At 37.5% G+C, this 22,148-nt stretch overlaps 1 protein-coding gene across 1 annotated transcript in view; it reads right to left on the bottom strand.

Annotated features, from left to right (window-relative positions):
- Positions 1-20,826, bottom strand: part of LOC107192634 — a 39,040-nt gene extending 18,214 nt beyond the window's left edge. The window contains exons 1-2 of the mRNA XM_015581940.1: positions 20,612-20,826; positions 14,959-15,056 (exon numbers count right to left, since the gene is read on the bottom strand). Of these exons, the coding sequence (XP_015437426.1) occupies positions 14,959-15,056; positions 20,612-20,757 (244 nt within the window). The 5' untranslated portion in view covers positions 20,758-20,826. The remainder of the gene's footprint in view (positions 1-14,958; positions 15,057-20,611) is intronic.
- Positions 20,827-22,148: the final 1,322 nt, after the last annotated feature.

The following is a 22,148-nucleotide window of genomic DNA, read 5'->3' as shown; positions in this document are numbered from 1 at the left end:
TTTATTTACTGCTAGTTTTTTGTGGCGATTCCAAAAATCGTACTCTACTTCAGTTTCTTCCGATTCTGTTTCACTGCCAGGACTAGGATCAGTGAATTGTTTGATTAAATCTTGTAATTTTTCAATTGCCCTTCCACCAGCATGTGGGTCTTGAAAGTATGTTTTTGAATCGTGCATCAAGAAATATTGCAAATCTTTTATTTATTTCCATTACTAGAACTTTTTGTGTATTTTTAATGCAGTCAAATGTTGAATCAAATTTGATAATTTCTGTTTTTAAGCAATTTACTATTGGTATTACATTCGATAATGTGATATAATTTTGGCCAGAGGACTCAGTAGTCACAAATTCGAATAGTTTTAATAAGCAAATTAATTGATAATCTCAAAGTCGGTAGCATTTGGCATATCAGGCCCGTTGCAATCATCAATTAAGATTTCTGAACAGATTTTAAAAATATCAATAAATCTCTGTAACATGTAGTACACAGAATTCCATCTAGTACTAACATCTAAAAAAAAATAGAAAAGCTCCTACCAATTTCGTCAAGGATGCGCGCCGAGTGTTCTCATGTGTGCGATAACCGTGTTTACCCGACTTCACGAACATTTGCGCGCTGCAAATGCGCGCCGGGTCGTTAAAATCGACCCTTCTTGAGGGTCTCAAGTGGAAATTCTGTTGCATGTTGCAACAGTTCTGTGTTCGTGTTCGCTGTTGCACGTGTCTGGACCTGGCTTATATCCGTAAGAACCGTGCGTACAAGCAGCGACACCCTATCCTGATTATCGTATATCAGGAGTGATGTAATCTTTGTGGATGAAAGTCAATTTCATGTCTCTTGATCTAACAGACAAAATTTAATTGTGGTGTAAACCGAAAGAGCAATTCCAAATATAATAGTATCAAACCAACGGTGAAACACGGTGGCGGAGGCTAGCTGGTATAGAGCTGTATTTTAACTACCAGAGTAGGAAAATTAGTTTTTATTGATGGAATTCTAGATAATAATAAATATTTGCACATATGAAAACAAAATTTAGCTTATGAAATTTTCAGCATGCATATAACTCACATAAATCTGAGCAATGTATTTGTTAAATTTTCATTGCAATCTCAGATAAAATAATTGCAAATAGCGACCATTATTATTTTCTTTACGATTCCGACCAATTGCAACTTTTGCAATATTTTGTTAACATATCATTTAGTACACTAATTCTTCTAAGTTCACAAAGAAACTAAAGTCACTCGGTCCAATTTTGAAAGACTTGTTCTGTTTTAAACGGTGTACGAATACTTTTTTTACCCACTGTAAGTCTTCTGCTTGCCCGACGATATGGGTTATGACAGCAATAAATAAAACAATGCTACTTAACGTCGGCATAATCGCTATTGGGTTCATCGAAACTGCGATGCAATCGAAGCTAAAACGGCCTGCCTTCCTGCGTAATTTTCGTTTCATTTCAAAATGGCAATACACGCGCCACGATGCGGATTTGAATCCGCGGACCCAATCGTGTATTTCACGCGATACGTGTGACGAATTCCTATTCAACACTGTCACGGACTATCCTCGTTTCTGGTAGAACGCAACGCGCTTGACTTCGTGTAAACCGGGTGGCCATTAAATCTTTGATCATATATTTCTATTATTTACAAAGGATATTCGCAAAGTGATATACGCTGATTTTTTCTGTAATTTTGCTGAATTGTTTAAGGAACCAACTTACGAATTTTGGCGTATTTAAACAAATAAATATCGACTTTTAGACTTTAGGGAAAAAACCACCCTTTTAGTCCGAAACATCCCCTTATACTTATTCGCTTGTAACTTGTACACTACAAAAGATATTGGAAAAGAGTTTAGATAAATTTTATATCGTTTTCATTTGTCTATATATCGGTATGAAGAAATTACTAAAGAAACTATTGTCAAGACAACTTTTTTGTTTAAATTAATTTTTTTACAATTTTCTTACCAATACATAGGCGACTAAAAACGATAGAAAATGTGTCTAATCATTTTTTTTATTTCTTTTGTAGTTTATGAGTTACAAGCGAATAAGTAAAAGGGACACTTCGGATAAAAAGGGTGATTTCTCCTTTAACACGTTGACTGCCACAGTGAAAAAGCCGTACGTAGCCAGACACACTTTATTTCGTTTTTTAAGTCATAAATTGTCGAAAATATTTGAGTTTAGTTAATAAAGGCTGTAGGTCATGGACCCTGTCATTCTTTAAAATTGTGGAAGGCACTTTTCAAGTATACACCTTGGGTCATACTTCATCAGTCTTAATACAGAGATTTCGAAATCGCGGTAAACGACGAAGTCTGTTTCGCAGATGATGTATCACGGCGGGATAAGGAGGCAAGAAATTATTCAGGCATTGCGTTTTATACATTACCGCCTGGCCGGAATATTTTTCGGTCTCACCTTGCGACACTCTGTATGCAGGCACACGCACGTGGGTGTCCGTGCACGTGCGGACGCACACAGCTCCACGATTATTGCTGTAAAGACATCCACGTATATTTATGATCGAATTAATCCGCGGAAATACCAAGTGCGGGGGGCATAAATGTGGCCGTATATATGTATACACGACTACGGGTTACGTTTATATGTGTTCGGCCCGTGGCAGAAGCCAAGTTTTCTAAGAGCCACGGGATAGCGATTTATGGATTTTACGGAGGCGGTAGTTACTTCCAGAATTCGCAAAACCGAAAGAATGTTCACGTATCGATTTTGTTCGGTGCCTGGCCCCCTTCCCCATTCCCTCGATGAATGGTACCCGCAGAATTTTCGAACTACTGTGATCTTCTGCTTTGCTCTCGAATTATTTTAACGAAGAATTTGATCCATTCGTGGAGGAGGGATGAAACGAGCAGACTATACTTTCTTAAGTAATCGATGTTTTTTAAATATATGCATAATTCGGTTTTACTTTTTGTATATGGTGTACTCGAAACAAAGGACAGCAACTCGTCGCCTGACAGGAAGTACAATTTTCAATAAAAGAAAATGTCGATGTTTGATGCATCGAATTTTGGACCTCTCCGTTGGTCATGTGGACTTCTTGCTTTGACTACTTGTGCCATGATTCCGCTCAATCTCGGTCAAGTTTTATACACACGTGTTCACAATTGGTTCTAGTAATAATCAGTATTGAAATTACGTACTATGCTTTATTATGGTTATCATTAACTATTATTGATTGTTTGGGTCGGAACGAATGACTGATTGCTCCAGCGTGGTCACGAAGTTTGTTCTCCTTGTGGTCCCATTGTAAGTAATTTGAAGGACCTCCGAAATTCTTGGGAAGTATACTCTACTATATTTATTTACTATATTGCAAATATTCACAGCAAGAGCTGAATTGATGTATAATCGATTAACTAAGCCTAATTGCAGTAATGTCTCTATGAGAGTTGAAAAGGAAATTCCTCATGAGAGTGAAGGTAAAATACTGATATTGTCCATTAGGAAATTACTAATTCAAATCCACAATAGTTTTCAAATATTTCCTTTGCTCCATGAAAAACTATAACAATGCGTCAAAGTTGAGAAATTATGGTCAGACTGTCGCTCAGTTTGCGTTAAGACGTGAGAGATTAAGTTGGCCAGTGAATTATGCAAATACGGTCGCCGGGGCGGTGTAATCGAAGAAATGGTGTTATCGTTCCATGATCAGAGGAGCTCCACCGGAGTAACGCAAGGTCGGATCCACGGGTATTTGAAATTGAAATAGAACGTTTCAGGATTAATTAATGCAACGCGCGACCGAAGCTTTTCTTTTCGTTCTTTGCCAATTAATTTCGCATCGACGCCTCGACGATATTTCATTGTCCATTCCCTCTTTTCCACGTTGTGCGTCCAATTAATACATCTTCAGTTAATTAAGCGTTGTGATGAAGACTCATTGATTTTCGAGGGTAATAAACTCGATCAAGGTATTCGAAGGTAATAATAAGATCTGATTACCACCGACATCCTAGTGTTTCATGTTCAGCGTTCTTTTCACTTCGAAAAGATGTGCAATGAAACCCTAAAATATCATGAAATCTGATATTTGTCTGATTTTTGCCTATCCATTAAAATGTAATGCAAAAGAAGTTTCTCCTAAATATTTTAAATTTTTAAATAGTGTGAAAATTAAGAATTTTTTGTCTTCAATGTGACAGCCTCGTTACTGATAATATAATCGTCATGTTTCAATAATTGCATAATTAATTTCAGATTACATAATTAGACGCACTTTTTGCCGAAGAAATTTGAATATACTGGATCTGTTTAACCTGTGAAAATTGAAGCTTATTCAACCTTGCATTAATCTTATTACATAAGATCGCATACATTGCGACCACGTGTGGTAGAAGTCACCAATAACGAGATGTTCTCCTTGCATTGTCTTGGTCGCTATATGTATAAAGAGTAGTCAATAAAGCTTGTAAGACTTTTACTTTTGTTAGACTTGTAATAATACGTTTAATACGGCACACTGTTTTACAGTACAATTTAAATAAACAACACTTTAACAATAAAACGATAATACAATTAAGAGCCGTCTCCGTTTACTGTACTGCCGAACGAATACAGTAAAGGTGTGGAGCGATAGACTGACTAGATAATACACTTTATTATAATCAGTTCATTGTGTTACCACGTTTCTCTTTTTCGCGTCTCAAACTCGCAACTCTGTGCACTTTTAAGATATCTTCGATACTCCGATCTTTATTTTGCGCATTATCTAGTTTGTTTTCAGTCTAGCTTTTGTCTAGTTTCAGTTTAGCTTAGGTGAGGGTGTTGTTCATAATTTCTATTTTCATAAAACCTTAACACTTACTTTAGCAGAAGTGTCAGTATAATACAGATAGAACATGACGGATAACAATCTTTTTTTCGCTCGAAGAAGTGTATTGTATGCAGGATGTATACCATCTGCATAAAGATCCTTAGCACTCAATGACATTACATTGTAGGAATGTTTCGAATAATCTCCATCAATATACAGCGATACAGCCTCCTCTGGTGGATATTCAATTACCTCTGTCATTGTAGATGTTAATTTCGTTAAATCAGTTTTGACTTCATTTCGAGAACGTTCAGTCAAGTGTCATTTGGACTTCTAGAACTTTCTGGAAACTTCTCGAGCTTGCTTCGATTTAAAAACAAAAACATTCGTAAAGCAACGAACGTGGCAAGGACTTACGGGACAGCCCAATATTTGACACGTATTTTTTTGTAATCTCTTATGGTATAAGAGATCTTGTAATTGACAATGATAACTCCCTCAAAAACAAATTTTTTTATTTTGTTTATGAAGAAATTACTATTAAAAGACATTACTAATTAATGTTGTATTCTTTTAATAAATATGAACATTAAATAGATGCTTATTCAGTTTGTTTTTGCAATTTCCATTCTTACACCCAAATTAATCTTCTGATCTCTTAAATCGGCATTTTGTACCACTGTGCAACGGTGTAGTGATGAAAAGTACGGATCGACCGGTCCCTCCCTAGCACAATAGAGGTTCGAGTGGCTAAAGTCGTTTGCGTGTACTTGGCCACGGAAGTGCGAGGCGCGCGTTTACGCTCTTCTGTCTACGTGCTCGGCGTGCTGCTTATCTACTTGGCCCTGATTTGATTTCGATATCCTGCCATTCTCTCCCGGGAATTTTACCGTTTCCCACCACGGAGGAAGAAAAAAAAAAAACAGCGAGGGGAAAGATTTCCAAGCCGGTTTTCGAATCATGAAATTTCTTTGTACACCGTCTCTACGGAATCAATTGATCGAATATCGGATTTCTTTTTTCGTCAAGGGAAACAACGTCAGTTCCTTATAACCTATTTGTTCTTCGGCTTTTGTCCGATGATGAAGAATTTTGTAGTCATTGCCTGGTTAATTCGAATGCAGTCTCTCGAGTGGAAAATATCAGTCACGTTGTTTCAACTAACACGTTTTTATAATTTCAGCTTTATTTCTTTTTTTAATTTGGGTAGATTGCAGTAGACTTTTGTTCAGAAGTATTAGAATACCTGCGTTGTTTAGACAAAATGTGATGCGTGGAACAGATCGTATACTTTGCTCCACTTTTACATCGTAAATTATATAAGTATTGCTATAATTATGAATTAATTACTCAGGTATTGTATAAGGAATTTATATATTTGTTAGATTACAGTTATTCGACACTTTCAATGAGTTTGTAATGTGAAAATTAATGTCTACTTTATCTTTAATGAGTGACTTATATCTGAGCAAATAAGCATCCATTTGGTCCACTAGTAGGATCAATAATAAATATATTAATTCACTCTAAAAAATTGATTTAAGAACATACTTTTAAACGATATCATTAACCTTTAATTTGTTTTCACTTTGGATCCAAATAGTTATATAAAACTGCCATATGAAAGCAAAATTATACTGAGTATACAAAATAAGATGCATACTAAATTGAAAGTGAAAGAGCATTTCGTGAGATAATCAAAATTTCTATGCTCAGATCGAAGTAGTTTAACGTACTAAATTCCACAAATGCGTTAAGCAAATTTAAAACGATATATTTAATATTTGAATCATATCCCCTTGCAAACAGGACTTTGATGGATACGAAATCCTTATGCCCATGTTTAACATCTGTTAGTAATGATACATTCGACACAGTAATTTGCTGTGTTTTACAAGCATATATCAATATTTCAACTGCTCCAGCATAATCCCTTTTTTCTCGACTAATTTCATTCATACGAGATATTTTCTAAAGGAATCAAATCATTTCGATTTTCGAGTACTGTTTAAAGTCACCTCGCAGTTTCTATTGGGAAAAGCGTCTCAAATATGGGGAGTGTTTCGAGTCTACCAAGGGTATTCGATATACAGCGGTTCCATAGACACACAGCGACTACGAATCGAATTGCCAAGTATCTCCAGGTGTCCTGGGACACCCTCGGTTGTTGCATTCGGTTATCATAGAAATGCATCAGTGAAACCGTATCTAACACAAGCATGCATTTTTCAGGGATGTAGCGGCCACGCGCATTATATCCGCCGTATATATTTACATGCATTACGTTCTTTACTTTCTATTTCTGACGTTGTTTACATGCGAATTTCGTCTTCAGTCACGATTTTGTGATTGCGCTTCTAAATTCTGGTGATTATTCCGTGAGTTGAAAAAATAACTTTTACATGTAATGGACGTAATATTTGACTGATAAGGTATTTTACACAGACAGTATACGATTTCGGATCACGGATTTTACAGAAACTCGCATCTTCATGGACTAAAATTTTAAAGCAATTTAATAAATTACGGGAAAAGTAAGTTGTTAAATTAATTTATTAAGTAATTTATTTTTCTCTTTAGTAAACGTAGGTTTCCTATTTCAATTTTATTTATCTCTTTACTTTTTATTAATTCTCCTAACCGTACTTCAGTAGTATCAATTATCCGTACAACACTCAGTGTACGTCGGTGTTTACGAACGACGATATTGACCTCGCCTATTTGTTTACATTTATTATACCAGGAAGTGTATCTTAATGTTTGCGACAATCGTTAGATATCTCCAGTAAAAATCGTTTAAAGAATAATATCTCGGTAATTATTTATTTTTGGACCCATCTACTCTAATAGTTTTTTCCTCGAAATCCAATACTCTTTCCAAATGCAAAGCCAAATTTTCCCCGTTACCATAAAAAAACTCAAGGTAACCGACGTATCTCCGTAAAATAACGAAATAGTAACAAACTAATTATTACATCGTATAGCCCTTTCGATACCATATAATTTTCTTTTCAAACATTTTTTCGTATAACAAACAGTTCACAAGCAATTTAGGTGGTACACTTAACAGAATCACTATTTGATACCTGAAAAGGATCGAATTATTCAGTAGTACTTATAAAGGAAATTTTTCTACTATTATTATTACTAACTACTAACTACTATTATTATTAACTACTAGTCTACTAAAATAAAGCGAATCATTAACAATCCCAAAACGCCCTGCATAAAATAAGAATTGAATAAAATATTCAAAACAGTGCGAGGAGCAGCGATCGTATTGCACCAAAGACTGGTATTGATTGCTTCGACCATATAGAATATTGTTCTTCGTCGAAATAAGTGAAATTTGTATTTATCACGAGAGGAACAGTGGCAGACCTTGTAGGTATGTTAATGGCCATAAGAGGTGTGTGAACTCCCTGCGAACGATTACCTACTTTGTCGAAAACATGCTCGTGGAGAACAGACACGTCGTTGTAGTACATTGCTTCATAATCCTATTTTTCACCTGTGTTATTTTTCTTTCATTCTTTCATATTATTTTTCTTTCTCTCTTTTGTTATAAGCCCGTGTAATATTGGAATCCGGGTGAGGAACGAAAGGACACCGATTGTATTATATTAATTATACAATATATTTCGGGAACGTTCAAATATACTACTCCGGATACACCTATGTCTTGCAACGTACAGAAACACGTGAACTATAGATCGCCAGGAACAGAACTAAGAAAAAATTGCGCGCTTCTTGTTTTAAGGAGTTTTATACATATTTGTGGCGGGGAGAAGGTTGCATTGGCCCTTAGCTAAGGGTGACTCACAAGGAGTGTATTTTAGGTGTCCGCCTCCGATTGCTTTGGTTTTCGGATATGTTTTAGAGGACCGAAAAATAAGAGATACGTATTTTTTTATAGCGGCCTGTTTTCATATTTAGGGGGTGAAACCACCCCTCAAAGTTTCGACCCGGAAGTACTATCTCGAAAACCAGAGGAGATACATGAAAACTTCTAATGGACGAGGTCTGCGGTTTTTTATGTAGAATAATATGGTGCTAACAAATTGTCCAAAATATAATTTGTTTATAACAACAAAATTTCGGATAGAAATTTCGAGTGGTGGTTTCACCCCTTGAAGTCGCGTCTCAGCCGATAAAAAAAATACGTGTCCTTTATTTTTGACTGCTTAACAGACATACGAAGTTTCATCAAAATCGGAGGGGGACACTTCCGTGCCTTCCCTTGTGAGATATACACGTAGTTTCCTCCAAAAAGGTTCTCAAAATGATATTTTTTTGTTATAAACAAATTGTATTTTTGACAATTTGTTAACACCAGTTTATTGTACATAAAAACCATGAAAGCCACCAATTGAAAGTTTTCATGTATCTCCTCTGGTTTTCGAGATAGTACTTCCGGGTCGAAACTTTGAGGGGTGGTTTCACCCCCTAAATATGAAAACGGGCCGCTATAAAAAAATACGTATCTCTTATTTTTCGGTCCTCTAAAACATATCCGAAAATCAAAGCAATCGGAGGCGGACACCTAAAATACACTCCTTGTCAGTTAGCCTCCTCCAGGATTTTGGACTTTGAGAATCGAGTATGACAAATTGTAAGATAAGCAGCCGTTCGATTGTGTTTATCAGTTAGGGTGTTTTGATGAATCAGAAGGTTGGTCATCCAATAGTAATTGCTATCTGCGATTTGTATCCTTTATATATCTATATTTAAACTCTAACAGATAATGTTCAATGCTCTGTCTAAGTAGCGAGGTTGCTCTTCGCAGAATCAGTTTTAAGGGGGCCAGAAGTGGTTCGTGAGTGGAGTTCAAGGGTGGGTGGTAGTTGTGTAAGGAAGTGGCGGTGGTTGTGGGTGATAGCACAGAGACGCCATGGCAGTATGTGCCTCGTCTAAGGGGTTAAAGGTTACCGAGCAGACGTCTGAGTGATTTGCAAGGTTGTAGGAATCGCTACTAATATTGTTAAGTCTTTAGGTTCTCCACGTTCCCTCGTCTTCTACTCGCCCGATGAGCGCCAGCTTCGATGAGTTTCGTTCGACTCGATTGGATGTTCAATCGATGAAAAATTTACGCACCTGTATCGATGGCGTTTGACTTTGATTTTCGATTGGGTTGGCTTTGATGAAGATTAATCGGAGAAGAGTTACTAGCGTTTCTGTGCGTTGCCAGACTCCGTCCTTTTGCTTTTTAAATCAACTATTCTAAACGTTTGACATTGTTTCTCTGCCATCATTCATGTCACGGTTTTAATTAATAATCTGTATTTGTCTTAGAATTTGTTGACAATTATTCATTGTACCGTGTTCAATATTCTAGGAGTGGCTATTGAGGACTGTTTTATTTCACTGGGTGTTTTAATTATTTTATTTATTAAATTATACTATATTCGATTTTAAAGTTTGTCCTTTGTCTTTTCTACGAATTTCTATTTTGTTTGAGTAAAACTGACTAAATAGATAATATATCTATTATTTGTAAGAATTACAAATAAATAGTCGAATTTACCATGCGTTTTTATTCAAATTTATGTAACAAAATGTAAAGAATACGCAATAATGCAGAATATGTATGTGCATCGAGTGTTAACATCAAGCATTATTTATAATATCGTTAGAATCGCAACTTTTTAAATTTATTGAAAACTGTGCGCACTGTCTCTGTAGTGTATGAAGTTCAAAAAGTTATAGACGCTTACACTAGAATATTCCAGTAACTGATACTGCAGCAGTCATCTTCATAAGTATAAATAAATATATGTAGTAATAAGCTAGAAATATAAATTTTCATGATTTTCGGACATATGTAAGAAAACTATAAATATGACATACGCAACTGTTTAATTCAATTAAGTAAGCAAAGTGTGATTGATTATTGAAACAATAGAAAATGTACCTATTTGGAAAAAATCAGAATCTTTTGAGGAACAGGAATGATGTTGTTCATGAATACAATTTCAGGAAAAGGTTACCACATATACTGTAAATTACTATGAAAGTTATATTAAACACAGGAAAACGAAAATATTTATTTAAATTTAGTAAAACTTCAAACAACGTTCTTTGTACGTCTAAATAATTCATCATAGTATTTATATTAATTTTAACTTCTTAATAACAGCTTACGCACAAGGGTGATAAGAAAGCTTTGTAAGAGAAACATGCTAACAAGAGCAAGTATAAGTTAACGAAGAAAGTATAGATTTAATTAATTTTCTGTTGTATGACAAATGTTAAAAAAAAATAACTTCAACGAACTCCAATATAAATAAAATTTGTTATGATTATAATCTCTGTAATTGTTATTACATTATTATAGGTAGCCAAGCAAAAAAGCCGTTCAAAAATGTACTATTTTCTAACGTTATTATTAAGTCAGAGTTTTTAAATAATCCTTTCTTTCATCACATTTCCTTATGAATAAGCAAATATCTGTGACAAAGCATGATCGCGTAACACACATATACTGCTAAAATCAATTAAAGGGTCATATACACATTGCAGTCGTTCTCTTTATCAATACAATATAAAATGATCGAAAAGCTTCTTTATACAGATATAACTAGGTGTTAATTATATTAGTACTTTGCGGAAAACATTAATTTTGCAAACCTATACTATTCCTTTCATTCCTTTCGCCAGGTGTGTGCAAACAGAACCACCTACATTAGCAATCCCATAATTCTTTAGAGCCGAGTGTAGATGCAGAAACATAAATTTTCCATCAATCACCACTGGATCTTTCTAACAGTTGTTCAATCTTTATACATGCATTTACGATTACACGTACACATCCACTCGGTTTTCAACGGAATGAAATCGCGGTAAAACGTTCGATCCGATCCTCCAAAAAGAAGCGAAGCGCCAAATGAACTGAACCGAAGCCATCAGTCGTCAAACCCTCAATCACGAGTCCATCAGCTATTCAAAACGGATTCCCGTCTCGTCAAGGATCGCATTAAAAACAAACCAATCTTATCCTCCCAGTCTTGCAAAAGGGAAAAGAGGAGGATCGGTGTGTCCGGGCTCCTTTCGATCGTTTTTCCCCACCTAACTCAACGCACTGTACACTAAACCATCCTCGATAAAAAAGAAAGCAAAAAGCACGCAATCTAATTAATCTGTCAAACGCACCGATCGCCGTGGACCTAGAGCCACAGGAACGCAAGGCGTCATAGGGCCTGTCAAATCTCATCGAGAACGCTTGGCCCCGAGCATCGTGATACGTTTTAAGTTAAAACTTTTAACCCTCGCCCTGCTTATATGGGGTAGATTTTGATCTGTGTGCAATTTAAAGGAAGTAGTCACTGTATATTTCTCTGTTTTTCTGCATTTGTGACGCCCACCAATGCAGTGATGTCCTTTTTTGTCTTCAGCATACAGGGTGTCCCAAAAAGATGGGACGAGAAGCAACATGGATATTTCTCCTGCATGTAAAAATCGAAAAGTCCTTTATCGTTTTGTAATCTAAAACTCGATTTTCGAGATGTCAACAGTTAAACGAACTCGACTTAGCAATGATCAGCTGAGCAGTGGGCTATACCAGCTACACGTAGCGTCGACACAGTCAAGTAACAGAGGCCAGTGGCTTAGGTAGTACGCTTGTTAACTCTGTCTGTGCGTACGTGTAAGTTCGTTAACTGCTAATATCTAGGAAACGAAGCTTTAAATTACAAAATGGTAAAGAACTTTTCGATTTGTATTTGCATGAGCATGTTGCGAATTGTCCCATCTTTTTGGGACAGCCTGTACAATGTATAAAAATGTAGAAGGCCACTGTTAACTCAAGATATGAATACATTGTAATCGCAGGAGGAACTGATACTTTATTTTTCCTAACAGGTCGTAGAACGAGAAACGAGTGTTTCATATATGTAACATGTACGTAATGTTTCTAAAAATGTTAATTTTTATTTGCAGCCACGCTTCATGAAAGTTTATCACTGGCGTATCGTATTCTATGTGAAATACTCGCGTATCATCAGTGTCAAACTTGCAGACCATATTATATGCATGGCAATATGAATGGAGTTTACATAGCGTCGTGCACGAGTCCCGAACAGGTACAAGTTATCAGGAAACATCACCGACAGCTCGCAACAAGTAAAGTCAAACAAGATAGTTTGATAGTTTGAAGATTGCTTCAATTAGCAATATGCCTGTAGCTGTCATCGAAAGGTTCGCTGGAGGGATTGAAAGGGTTGCTTTGTATCTCTTGGTTGATTATTCATTTAAAATCACTCGATAGTGATAACATTGCTCGTGCGGGGACAATAATCGAGGAATATGCGAAACGCTTCTGACCCTCGTAAATACGTTTTTTTTTTCCGAAGATCCTCGGCAATTCGCCTTTGTAGTATTCCGAACATAGAAAATGACAAGCGAGTGAAAAACAGAGAGATATATACACATTATAACCGACCACACAGTCCGATTGTGTGTGTGTACCGTTTCAGCTAATAATAAAGATACGTGTGACTGGACGTGATCTAGTTAATAATTAAACGCTTCGACTAATCGTCGTACATTTCCCCGCTCCGTCCGTCGAATCCATCGAGCACATATGTACATTATTGCCCCCGCGCGGCGTGCCGAGACGACTTCCTAATCACGAGCAAAAAAAAGATTACATTCCCGGGTATCAGAAACATCTCACCAATATACTAGTAAAAGTTTCATTAACAAAGAATAAAAAATAGAGAAGTTTCATCGTTGCATTAGTGTTATCTCACCGTAACCCGGGAATGTAACCTTTTTGTGGGCTCCCAATGTTCAGTCGTCGGCTCGTGAATGGGAAGTATACTCTTGACGGGTTCCACGGCCTCCGCAGTAATGAAGATGACGTCTAGACAATAATCGTGGATGAACAGTCAGTCAACAATCGGGAGGTCCCTGTACATATGGCAAGGGGATGCCTAATGGACGGTCCTATCAGTGTTTATTGCGCGTAGCTACGGCACTGATGAGTTGAAGTAAGCGAGCAATGGCCGTTGCTCCGCGGGTGGCGCGATTCGTAGGGTCACAGCCGCGACGATCCTCGCGTCGCCCGCGGGGCAACCGGGCAGAGGAGGTGGTACTGGGGGTACCACCTCCTTTCGCGGTCGGCCCACGAGAGGACAGCGTCGAGAGGTGACCCCACGGCGCTGTAGGTAGGAGGTGGGGGAACGGCAGCATAGCCATCCCGGGAGGGGAAGCAATCGCCCCCCTCCAGAGAAGAGCCCTTTCCTTAAACACCTATAGGGGAGGGCAATGGGCGGGGCTGATCGCGGTTATGCTGAGCGATCCCGTTGCCAGCCCTACGCCTGAGGGTCACCGGGGGTTTTTTAGTGGGTGAAATCCCATATTGGCCGTCTCCGCCCCCAGCGGAGGCGGTGCACCTTTGCAAGGTTTTCCCCCGTAAAAAAAAATAAAAGCGAGCAATGGCTCTGTGGCGGAAAACACCGTGCACACGTTGCCGACGGATATTTTCCCGACCTGCTGGAATTAAAAACCCTTCCGAAACTTTTTCTGGATGGCTTCTTCTTCAGAAATGGTTACAGAATCCGATACTATGTAGTAAATTTGTGCTAGGCAAAGAATTTTTCGTAAAAATGCAAAAATAGTACATAGAAAGTACGCACATCGGATCTTTTTTAATCATTCACGGCAATTTATAAGTATTAAAAATTACACAATTTTATAACTACAATATATAGATTGATATATTCAGGAAACGCTCCTATACCTTGCAAGATAAAATTAAACTTTCTAGCGTTTTTAATTTTTACGTAATACGTCATTTTTTGCCAAAATCGGGTGTGTTTACAAAGGCTCATGTTTTTCAAAAACCGACGGAAATGGAGAAATTCTGCTACGGGATTCGTGATCTGGACGAGAAACTCTGTAAGGATTTCCCAATGGATATTGCAGATCAGAAAAAAGTAATTTTGTTGGACAGTGTTGGCGAATCGTCAACGGACGAACAATTCTGACGTTCAACGTTCAATTCGGTTATTTAAAAGATTATCAAGGTGGAAGTCTCATCATCAAAATGATAGGCAATGTAACGCGGGAATGTCAAACGTGGTGTGGAATAGATTAATCACGGTACTGTGTAGATTACACGATATCAGGAAGAATGTTCCGTAGAATTTTTATATTTCACTCACCATTGAGAACGTGTACGTTGATGCTGGCTTTCTCCGCAACAGTAGGCACGCAACTGTAGTTTCCAGAATCTTCTAGTTTCGCATGGGTGATTCTCAATCTGCAATAAAACGAAATACTGGTATTCCCGTTGTCAAAAAATATTTGAACCGTGTTCCTGAAAAGTGATTTTTAAACATTGGCTTGTCACGCATGGTGCAGTCGATTTCGCGGGGCTGATGCATTTATCAACGTGATAGAAATAGAAACACGTACATCTTCGGCAGTTTTTCTGTTACTAAAAATTTTCGATGCAAAAAGGGCCATTCTTTTTGCATGCCATTAATACAATGTTTTTTAGAAAGCTTATTTGTACATGTTTTGAGTTTAAGAAGATGTTTAATTTCTGCCCAACTAAATATGGTTGTTATTATACGCGTCGTTGACAGTTAGCAATTTTAAGAATAGAAAGTAAACATCGAACTATTATCGACTAAATTGAAATATAAAAACACTTTCCACGAATAAACTGTTTCTCTTTAAGGAAACGATTTATTTTACTCACGCCGGACACAATGTTCCCGTTATATCAGTGTGTGCAGCGAATCGTGTATGTTGCGCCGGGAGAAGCGTTTGGAGCCATTATTACGACGGTGAAAGGAATGATGTACAGCCCTGCCACAAGGATAATACGATTAGGTGAACATGATCGTTGGATTTATTTTACGACGCTTGCCTGTGACACCCGATATTTCTGCTGTTTCTGCCAACGGTCGCTTGTTATTTTTTCACTTGGAGCAAAGAGCACGTATGTCAAATGATGTCAAAAATTGTAATTCTCTATGGGACATAATGTTGTTAAAATTCCGATAGAAATCTTGTTTATTTAATAATAAAAATTGAAGGGTATGAGAGTTAATTATTGGATATTTTACAAGTTTTATCTGTTAGCGCCAGCGAATTTTCGAAGGTGGTTGGCCTGTCGCTTACTGACCGTTGCAGAATTTATGGACTTGGGTACTTATTTAGAATGTGTGCGGTCTTGGAAGAAGGTGCTTGAGACTAAACAAACCTGGCATCGCATTGTGGTGGAAGACCGCGCTGGGTCCTTCGGCTATCGGCCGATCATACTTATTATTGCTATCTGAATAAATATTTACCGTGATAATCTAATTGAAAAGCCACTGTTTTAATCATGAAACTGTTATACAGAATGATTGAATTCTTATCTAAACAGTCAACAGTAATTACTTCTTTGAAGATACTCAACTTTAGCAGAATTTAAGTAAAGATTACATTGGCTAGAAGTTTACAGGTCAGGTCGTTAATTAATAAAGGAAGAAAATATTATTTCAGTCATTTAACGAGACTAATATACCAGAACAGCTTCAAATGTTATGACACGAATATCCCAAAATTAAGGGGGGAGATTCCGTGGTCCGTAGCTGTGTACGAGCGCTCACACAGTTAACGAGAATCGTATATGTATGTGCGATGCAGAAGAGAGACAATCGATTTCGTAGAATCCAAATTCCACCACGATAATTGCACAAATGAGGTTTCCGCGGGTATTGCACTCACGATTTCACCACAGGGTTGTCTGGTCCTTAGAAACACCAACAAACACCATATATTGAAAGAATTGAAATTTTAGAAAGTGTACGATTGAGACAGACACCGATGCAAACATACAAGATGGCTGCTCAAGTCACATTTGGTCAAATATCACACGATTTAATGGTTTTCTCGTCAAAAGCAGACTAAACCAATCTGCATACCACTATAATACTATCGTGGAACTGCGATATATTAACAGATAGCGTAATCAAGTTTGTAAAAAAATTAGTTGAAGCCCGAAATTTTTTATGAAACCGAACATCCGTCACATTAATACCTTTACTAAATAGGATTGAATGGTTACTGTGTTGCAGTCAAATAAACAAAAGCTAAAAAAGCTAAAGCCCCTCCAAGGGAAAACCACTCCTGTTTTAGGACCATCTTTCGCTTTCCACGGTGCCTTTTTGGCAGACTTTTCTGAGCCCTCAAGTAAGAAACATCTTTGACTGTGACTAAGTGTAACGATACAATAAAGCAATAAACTGTTAAACAACGAGTACAATTCATTCACCCAAGGGATTGCAACATAAAATTGGCGCAGTCGGTAGGACCCGCTAACGGTGAAAGAATAAAAGAAACTTTTGTTATAAAGCGTTTTTCGCCAGTAAAGTTTATACTGTGACGGAAATCAACGATCGATCCCATGAGTGTACGCATCCTTGTGTTACTACACTGAAGGAGGTCAACGTGACGAGTTCAGGCACTGCATTACTGGTAGACGACAGGTACTGTTTAACTTTTGTTGCTTCTTCCCAAACTGGATTTTCTATTGAATTTATATGCGGGATAAGTCCAAAAGAATTTTCTAGTAATCGTTTGTTTACATCAGCGTTTTTATCGATTTGGAGTTGGCCCTGAAGGAGTCTGCCCCCTTAATACCTACTTCGTAATTTTCCACTTCGTAAATTCCCTAAACTTCCAGTAATATAATTTTTTACACTTTCATGAACTGTAAAACCTGATCATATACTCCTAACTGGTAGTCTACTTCTTTCGAGGTGATCAACGATGAACGAACAGTGAAAAACCAGTAGTAAAAATAATCATGAAAGTTATAACGCTAGAAATGCGCGTTGAACATCGTGTCGGATAAAATTAAACAGCAACGAAAACAATTTCCTCTGCGAGTAACGACAAACAAGTTGATGCCAGACGCACTAGTCGACAGTGCGGCTCGTAAAGAAGTCTCGCTAACGTGTTCCCAATGGATTATTGATTAATCATTTCCTTCCCGTACTTCGATAGTTAGTTTCATCGCACGTCCTTGCAACGTATTACGCCCACGGGACTAATAACAATCGGTTTAATGGTTACGTAAGGTGACCCTGTCCTCTCTCGACCCCTCCAGTGTTCCGTAGCCACCTGGAGAAACAACTATTTTAATGTCAGTCTAATTACCTATATCGCTTTTAAGAAACTTCTGAAGCAACCAAGATGAGTATCATGTGGATACTGATGTTTCGTTGTGATTTGTACATTTTTTTGAGCTACGGTGTTCCACCTCACGACTAACTTTAATCTAGACCAAAAAACTGAAGATTTTTATTTTCCATATACCAAAGCTAAAGATATACATACGGATTTTCAGAAATATTCATTTGTGTGGAAATGGTGAATACGTGAAGAAAAAGTTCATTCTTTCTCAGAAAAATTCCATATAAAAATATCAATTGTACAAAATCTATTCAAGACATTACAAAATCTATATAAATTTCTTTAGCTTTGAGCATGTAGAAAATGAAAATCATTGGTTTTTTGCTCTAGATCAAACGATGTAGCCGTGAGGTCGAACACCGTAGCTCGAAAAAGTGTACGTTTGCGTATACCAAGTTGCGAAATAGAAGACTTGATATTGAATTTTCCATTTATTTCATTATCTTTCTAACCATATTGCCGAAAATGACTATAACTTCAACTTATTCAAGGTGGCCTAACTGACGATGAGGATCTGTGAATACTGAGAATCTGTAATTACAGTATTCGAAGAATTAATATAATCCAAAAATGCACATATTTATTGGGAAAATTCTTAATATTGACGGTACATATTTTCACTGTGTAGAAATTATTTTCCCAAAATACAGCGTTTTCATTTCGACCTATAGGAACGGCATTCTCGTGTAATACGAACGTAATACGAAATTAGACTCCCCAAGTGTACAAAGTCTTTTTAACCCTTCTACGTCATAAGATCGCAATTTTTTACATACTGATGTGTCACTGCAATTTTCCCCCTCTTTTATGCATTTTGGTGAGGGTGGTACGCGGTATAATAATCAGTTGGCTCTCGAATGGAGAGGAAATAGGGGGAGTCCTTTGTCAAGTGGCCTGTGCACCGTGAAGACGTTCGGGCATGCTCTGCATTTCTAGCCGGCCCTTGTCAGCCCTGCCGTTTCTGTGTTGCGTGAATATTCCAGCCGGGCTGCGTCTGTTTTTGGACGTGATTGACGATTGTCAGACGGCCGGCGTTTCGCGTCGACGAATTCACGTCCCATTCGCCTTCCCCCCTCGATTCAAGAACCTGAATTAGTTGTCTCGCGACGACTGCCATCACTGCTTTGAATCGCTGCGCGATTTACGCGTATCATGCAGCAACCAGTTGATTAATTGTGCCAAGTTATTCTATGAGCTTCTCTCTGAGAACTGAATTTGGAGACAATATAATTCGAAGCAATCGTCTTTTATCTGATTCATAATAATAGAAGGTCTAATGAAAGAGTCCGAGGACTTTATGTATATACTATTTACTATTAATCTTAACCCTTTCGCTACGGCAGACTTTGAGACATACGTGTCATGATCTACGCTATGAACCATGAAAATCTTCGTTAGTATGCATTTTTCAGAAATTATATGGAAATTGTCAAAACACTAAATCTTACTACATTAAACTCATATTATCTATTTATCGATGATTGTTTATTTAGATTTTAGAGCGCCTATAGGCGCGAATCCTTTGTAGGGAGGAATGTGAAATGAGCGCCTATAGATGCCAACCGTTTGTAGCGAGCAGAGTGAAGTGAGCGCCTATAGGCGCCGAGAGTATTGAAAGGGTTAATGATAATTCCAGAGGATCACCATAATTGTAATCTCTTTCTGTTCATACACACCTTTTACACCTGTTTTCCAGTTTTCGAAAGCGACGTCGTAAGCGAACGCCGGAATCAAGTCTAGCTTTTTCTGCAGAAACCTACTATTAGGGGTCTATCGCATATTTTGGTCAAAGTTGAATCTACAGTAAAGTAAGGTTCTGCAGTCTCTTGCGATCGTTTTAGCACACGTATAAAAAACGTATAAGAAACATTTTCCAAATGTTTAAAATTACGGTTACATTTTATTCTGTGCAAGGTGATAGAAGTTAGGTTAGGTTGGTTTGTGTGGAATAAATAGAAGATTAACTTTCTTGCGATTTCCGCACTTAGTAGAAATTAGATCAAGTTAGTTCTTGTTAATAAATAAAAGGTTAAATTTCCTATACGGAATTATAATGAAAATATAGGTCTGGGGGTTATGGTCTGTGTGTACATTGTGTTTATTTTTATTTTCAAAGCAAAATACTGATTGTGTGTTGGCTAGATGCAGCTTAAAAAAGCCACTTACTTAAAGTAAAGTACTGATTGTGTGTTGGATAAAGACAGTATAAGAAAAAAAATGTTTTTTGAAATTTTCTGAGGTCTCTGCACAAAACCACTAATGTTGTTACACTTCTCTATTGATTCTCTAAACTCCAAAGAATGACACCTTGCTCATGGGGTTCCATCGCGTTGCACGGAATGACATTGAGCCAAAATTACTAACCGAAACCATCCGAAATTTAAATTCTACGAACATCCTAGGAATGTTCAAAATAGACGTAGGACATTCGGATATAAGCTTGGCATGAAACTGACGTCCGTTGGGTGTACGGTGATATCTGGGTATTATACGGATTATACATATTGCGTTTTACGTATTGGGCTTTGATTTTCGTTTGATCTTCTGCTGATCTAATAAATTTAATTAAAATACGAAGAATTCCTTTGTTCATTATGTATATTGATGAAGTAAATTAAAACTCACTTCGACGTGAGAGCATCACTCCACTCAGTTTCGACAGTAATACGAGGTCCCGAGGACACGTCATTCTCGGAATGCGGCGATGTCATCACTGCCTGACTGCCATGGTACCAAGCCACTGTACCCAAATCGTGAGGCCCCTGGGACATCAGGCAGGTCAGCGTGAGATGACTTCCGACTTTCACGTATCGGTCCGGCGTGCCAATTATTCTGGCTCGTGCTTCTGTAACAAACATTTGCTTCAGTTACTAACACATAGTAAGTTACATTTAATTACAATAAGAATAAGATCATAGACCAGTGATGGGAAACCGAGCCCGCTCGGCCATAACACCAGTCCCCACCACTCGCTTGAGTTGTGTTGCTATCTTCGGGCAGGAAGTGCGCGCAAATGCTGTGACTGTCCCACTTCCACTACATAGTCACTATGTCTATGTCAACGTGTGTCGCCAAGATCCGACGAGTAGGGACTTGGGGGGTGCCTAAAGTGGGGAGTGACCTCTCTACTCATAATTGCAAAATGTATGGAGCAAACAACATTTGAACAACGGTTCTTTATTATGTTAATATGTTTTAGAGTTGTTTTTAAGAAAACTTAATTATTTTTACACTTTAATCCAGTGGTCCAATTTAGGAAACGGGTTGCTTTGATTAGACTGATGCGACAAATTGATTGGGCTAAAATTGGACGTGTTTAATTTGATTGGGCAAAATAAGTGACACTATCTGAAAGGCACAAGTACTGACACTTTTTCTGCTACCTCTCAAATCATAAAAATATTTTATTATCAGCCTGGAATAAAAATATTCTAGTGGTCCAAATTCTGCAACCTTCCCTTAGTAATCTATTATATTTTGTCAAATTCAGTACTTCTTTCCAAGGAAACCAGAAATCTATGCTGTTTCAGTGATCTTTGGCCTCGGTCTACAATGTTCGTACTCGTTTTAAAAAAAGCAACGAGTAGAAAGATGTCTTAAATTTCAACTGTATTACGAGTTTATGAAAAATTAATAGTGGATTACTTACTGGTACACCTAATATAATATATACAATTTATAATAACCGTGTCTTTAATCTAGCATAAATATGCAACAAAACTGGAAGCCATAAACTTAATCTGTCATAGTCTCCGCTTAACAGGTTAACGGCTCCGTAATCCATCAACAGATGGGTAAACTACTATTTTTATCGTGTTGTACACTTTTTCTAAAAAACTTCACGTCGAACGAAAGTTTCAATATAAAAACGTAATTAATTATAGGATGCGGGGATAAAAAGATCGAGGTGTTGATACACGATGCGCGAACGCGGATCGCAGATTGCAAAGCTGTGTCAATTTTGGAGACTATTATCCGATAGCTGGTGTTGATAAATTATTCATATCGTGGGCAAATCGCATCGTATACAAGCACCCCGTGGTCCGCTATCCTAGGATTGAGATCGGTCTACTTTGTGATTAGCACGTAAATGTTTCCACACTGTGTATTTATAATGGGCTGGACAATTATGCGCGGGCAAAACAGTGCTGCCGAAGTCAAC

Source organism: Dufourea novaeangliae, unplaced genomic scaffold (assembly GCF_001272555.1).
Source record: "Dufourea novaeangliae isolate 0120121106 unplaced genomic scaffold, ASM127255v1 scaffold372, whole genome shotgun sequence".
Lineage (NCBI taxonomy): Eukaryota > Metazoa > Arthropoda > Insecta > Hymenoptera > Halictidae > Dufourea > Dufourea novaeangliae.
This window is presented reverse-complemented; position numbering and strand designations above follow the sequence as displayed.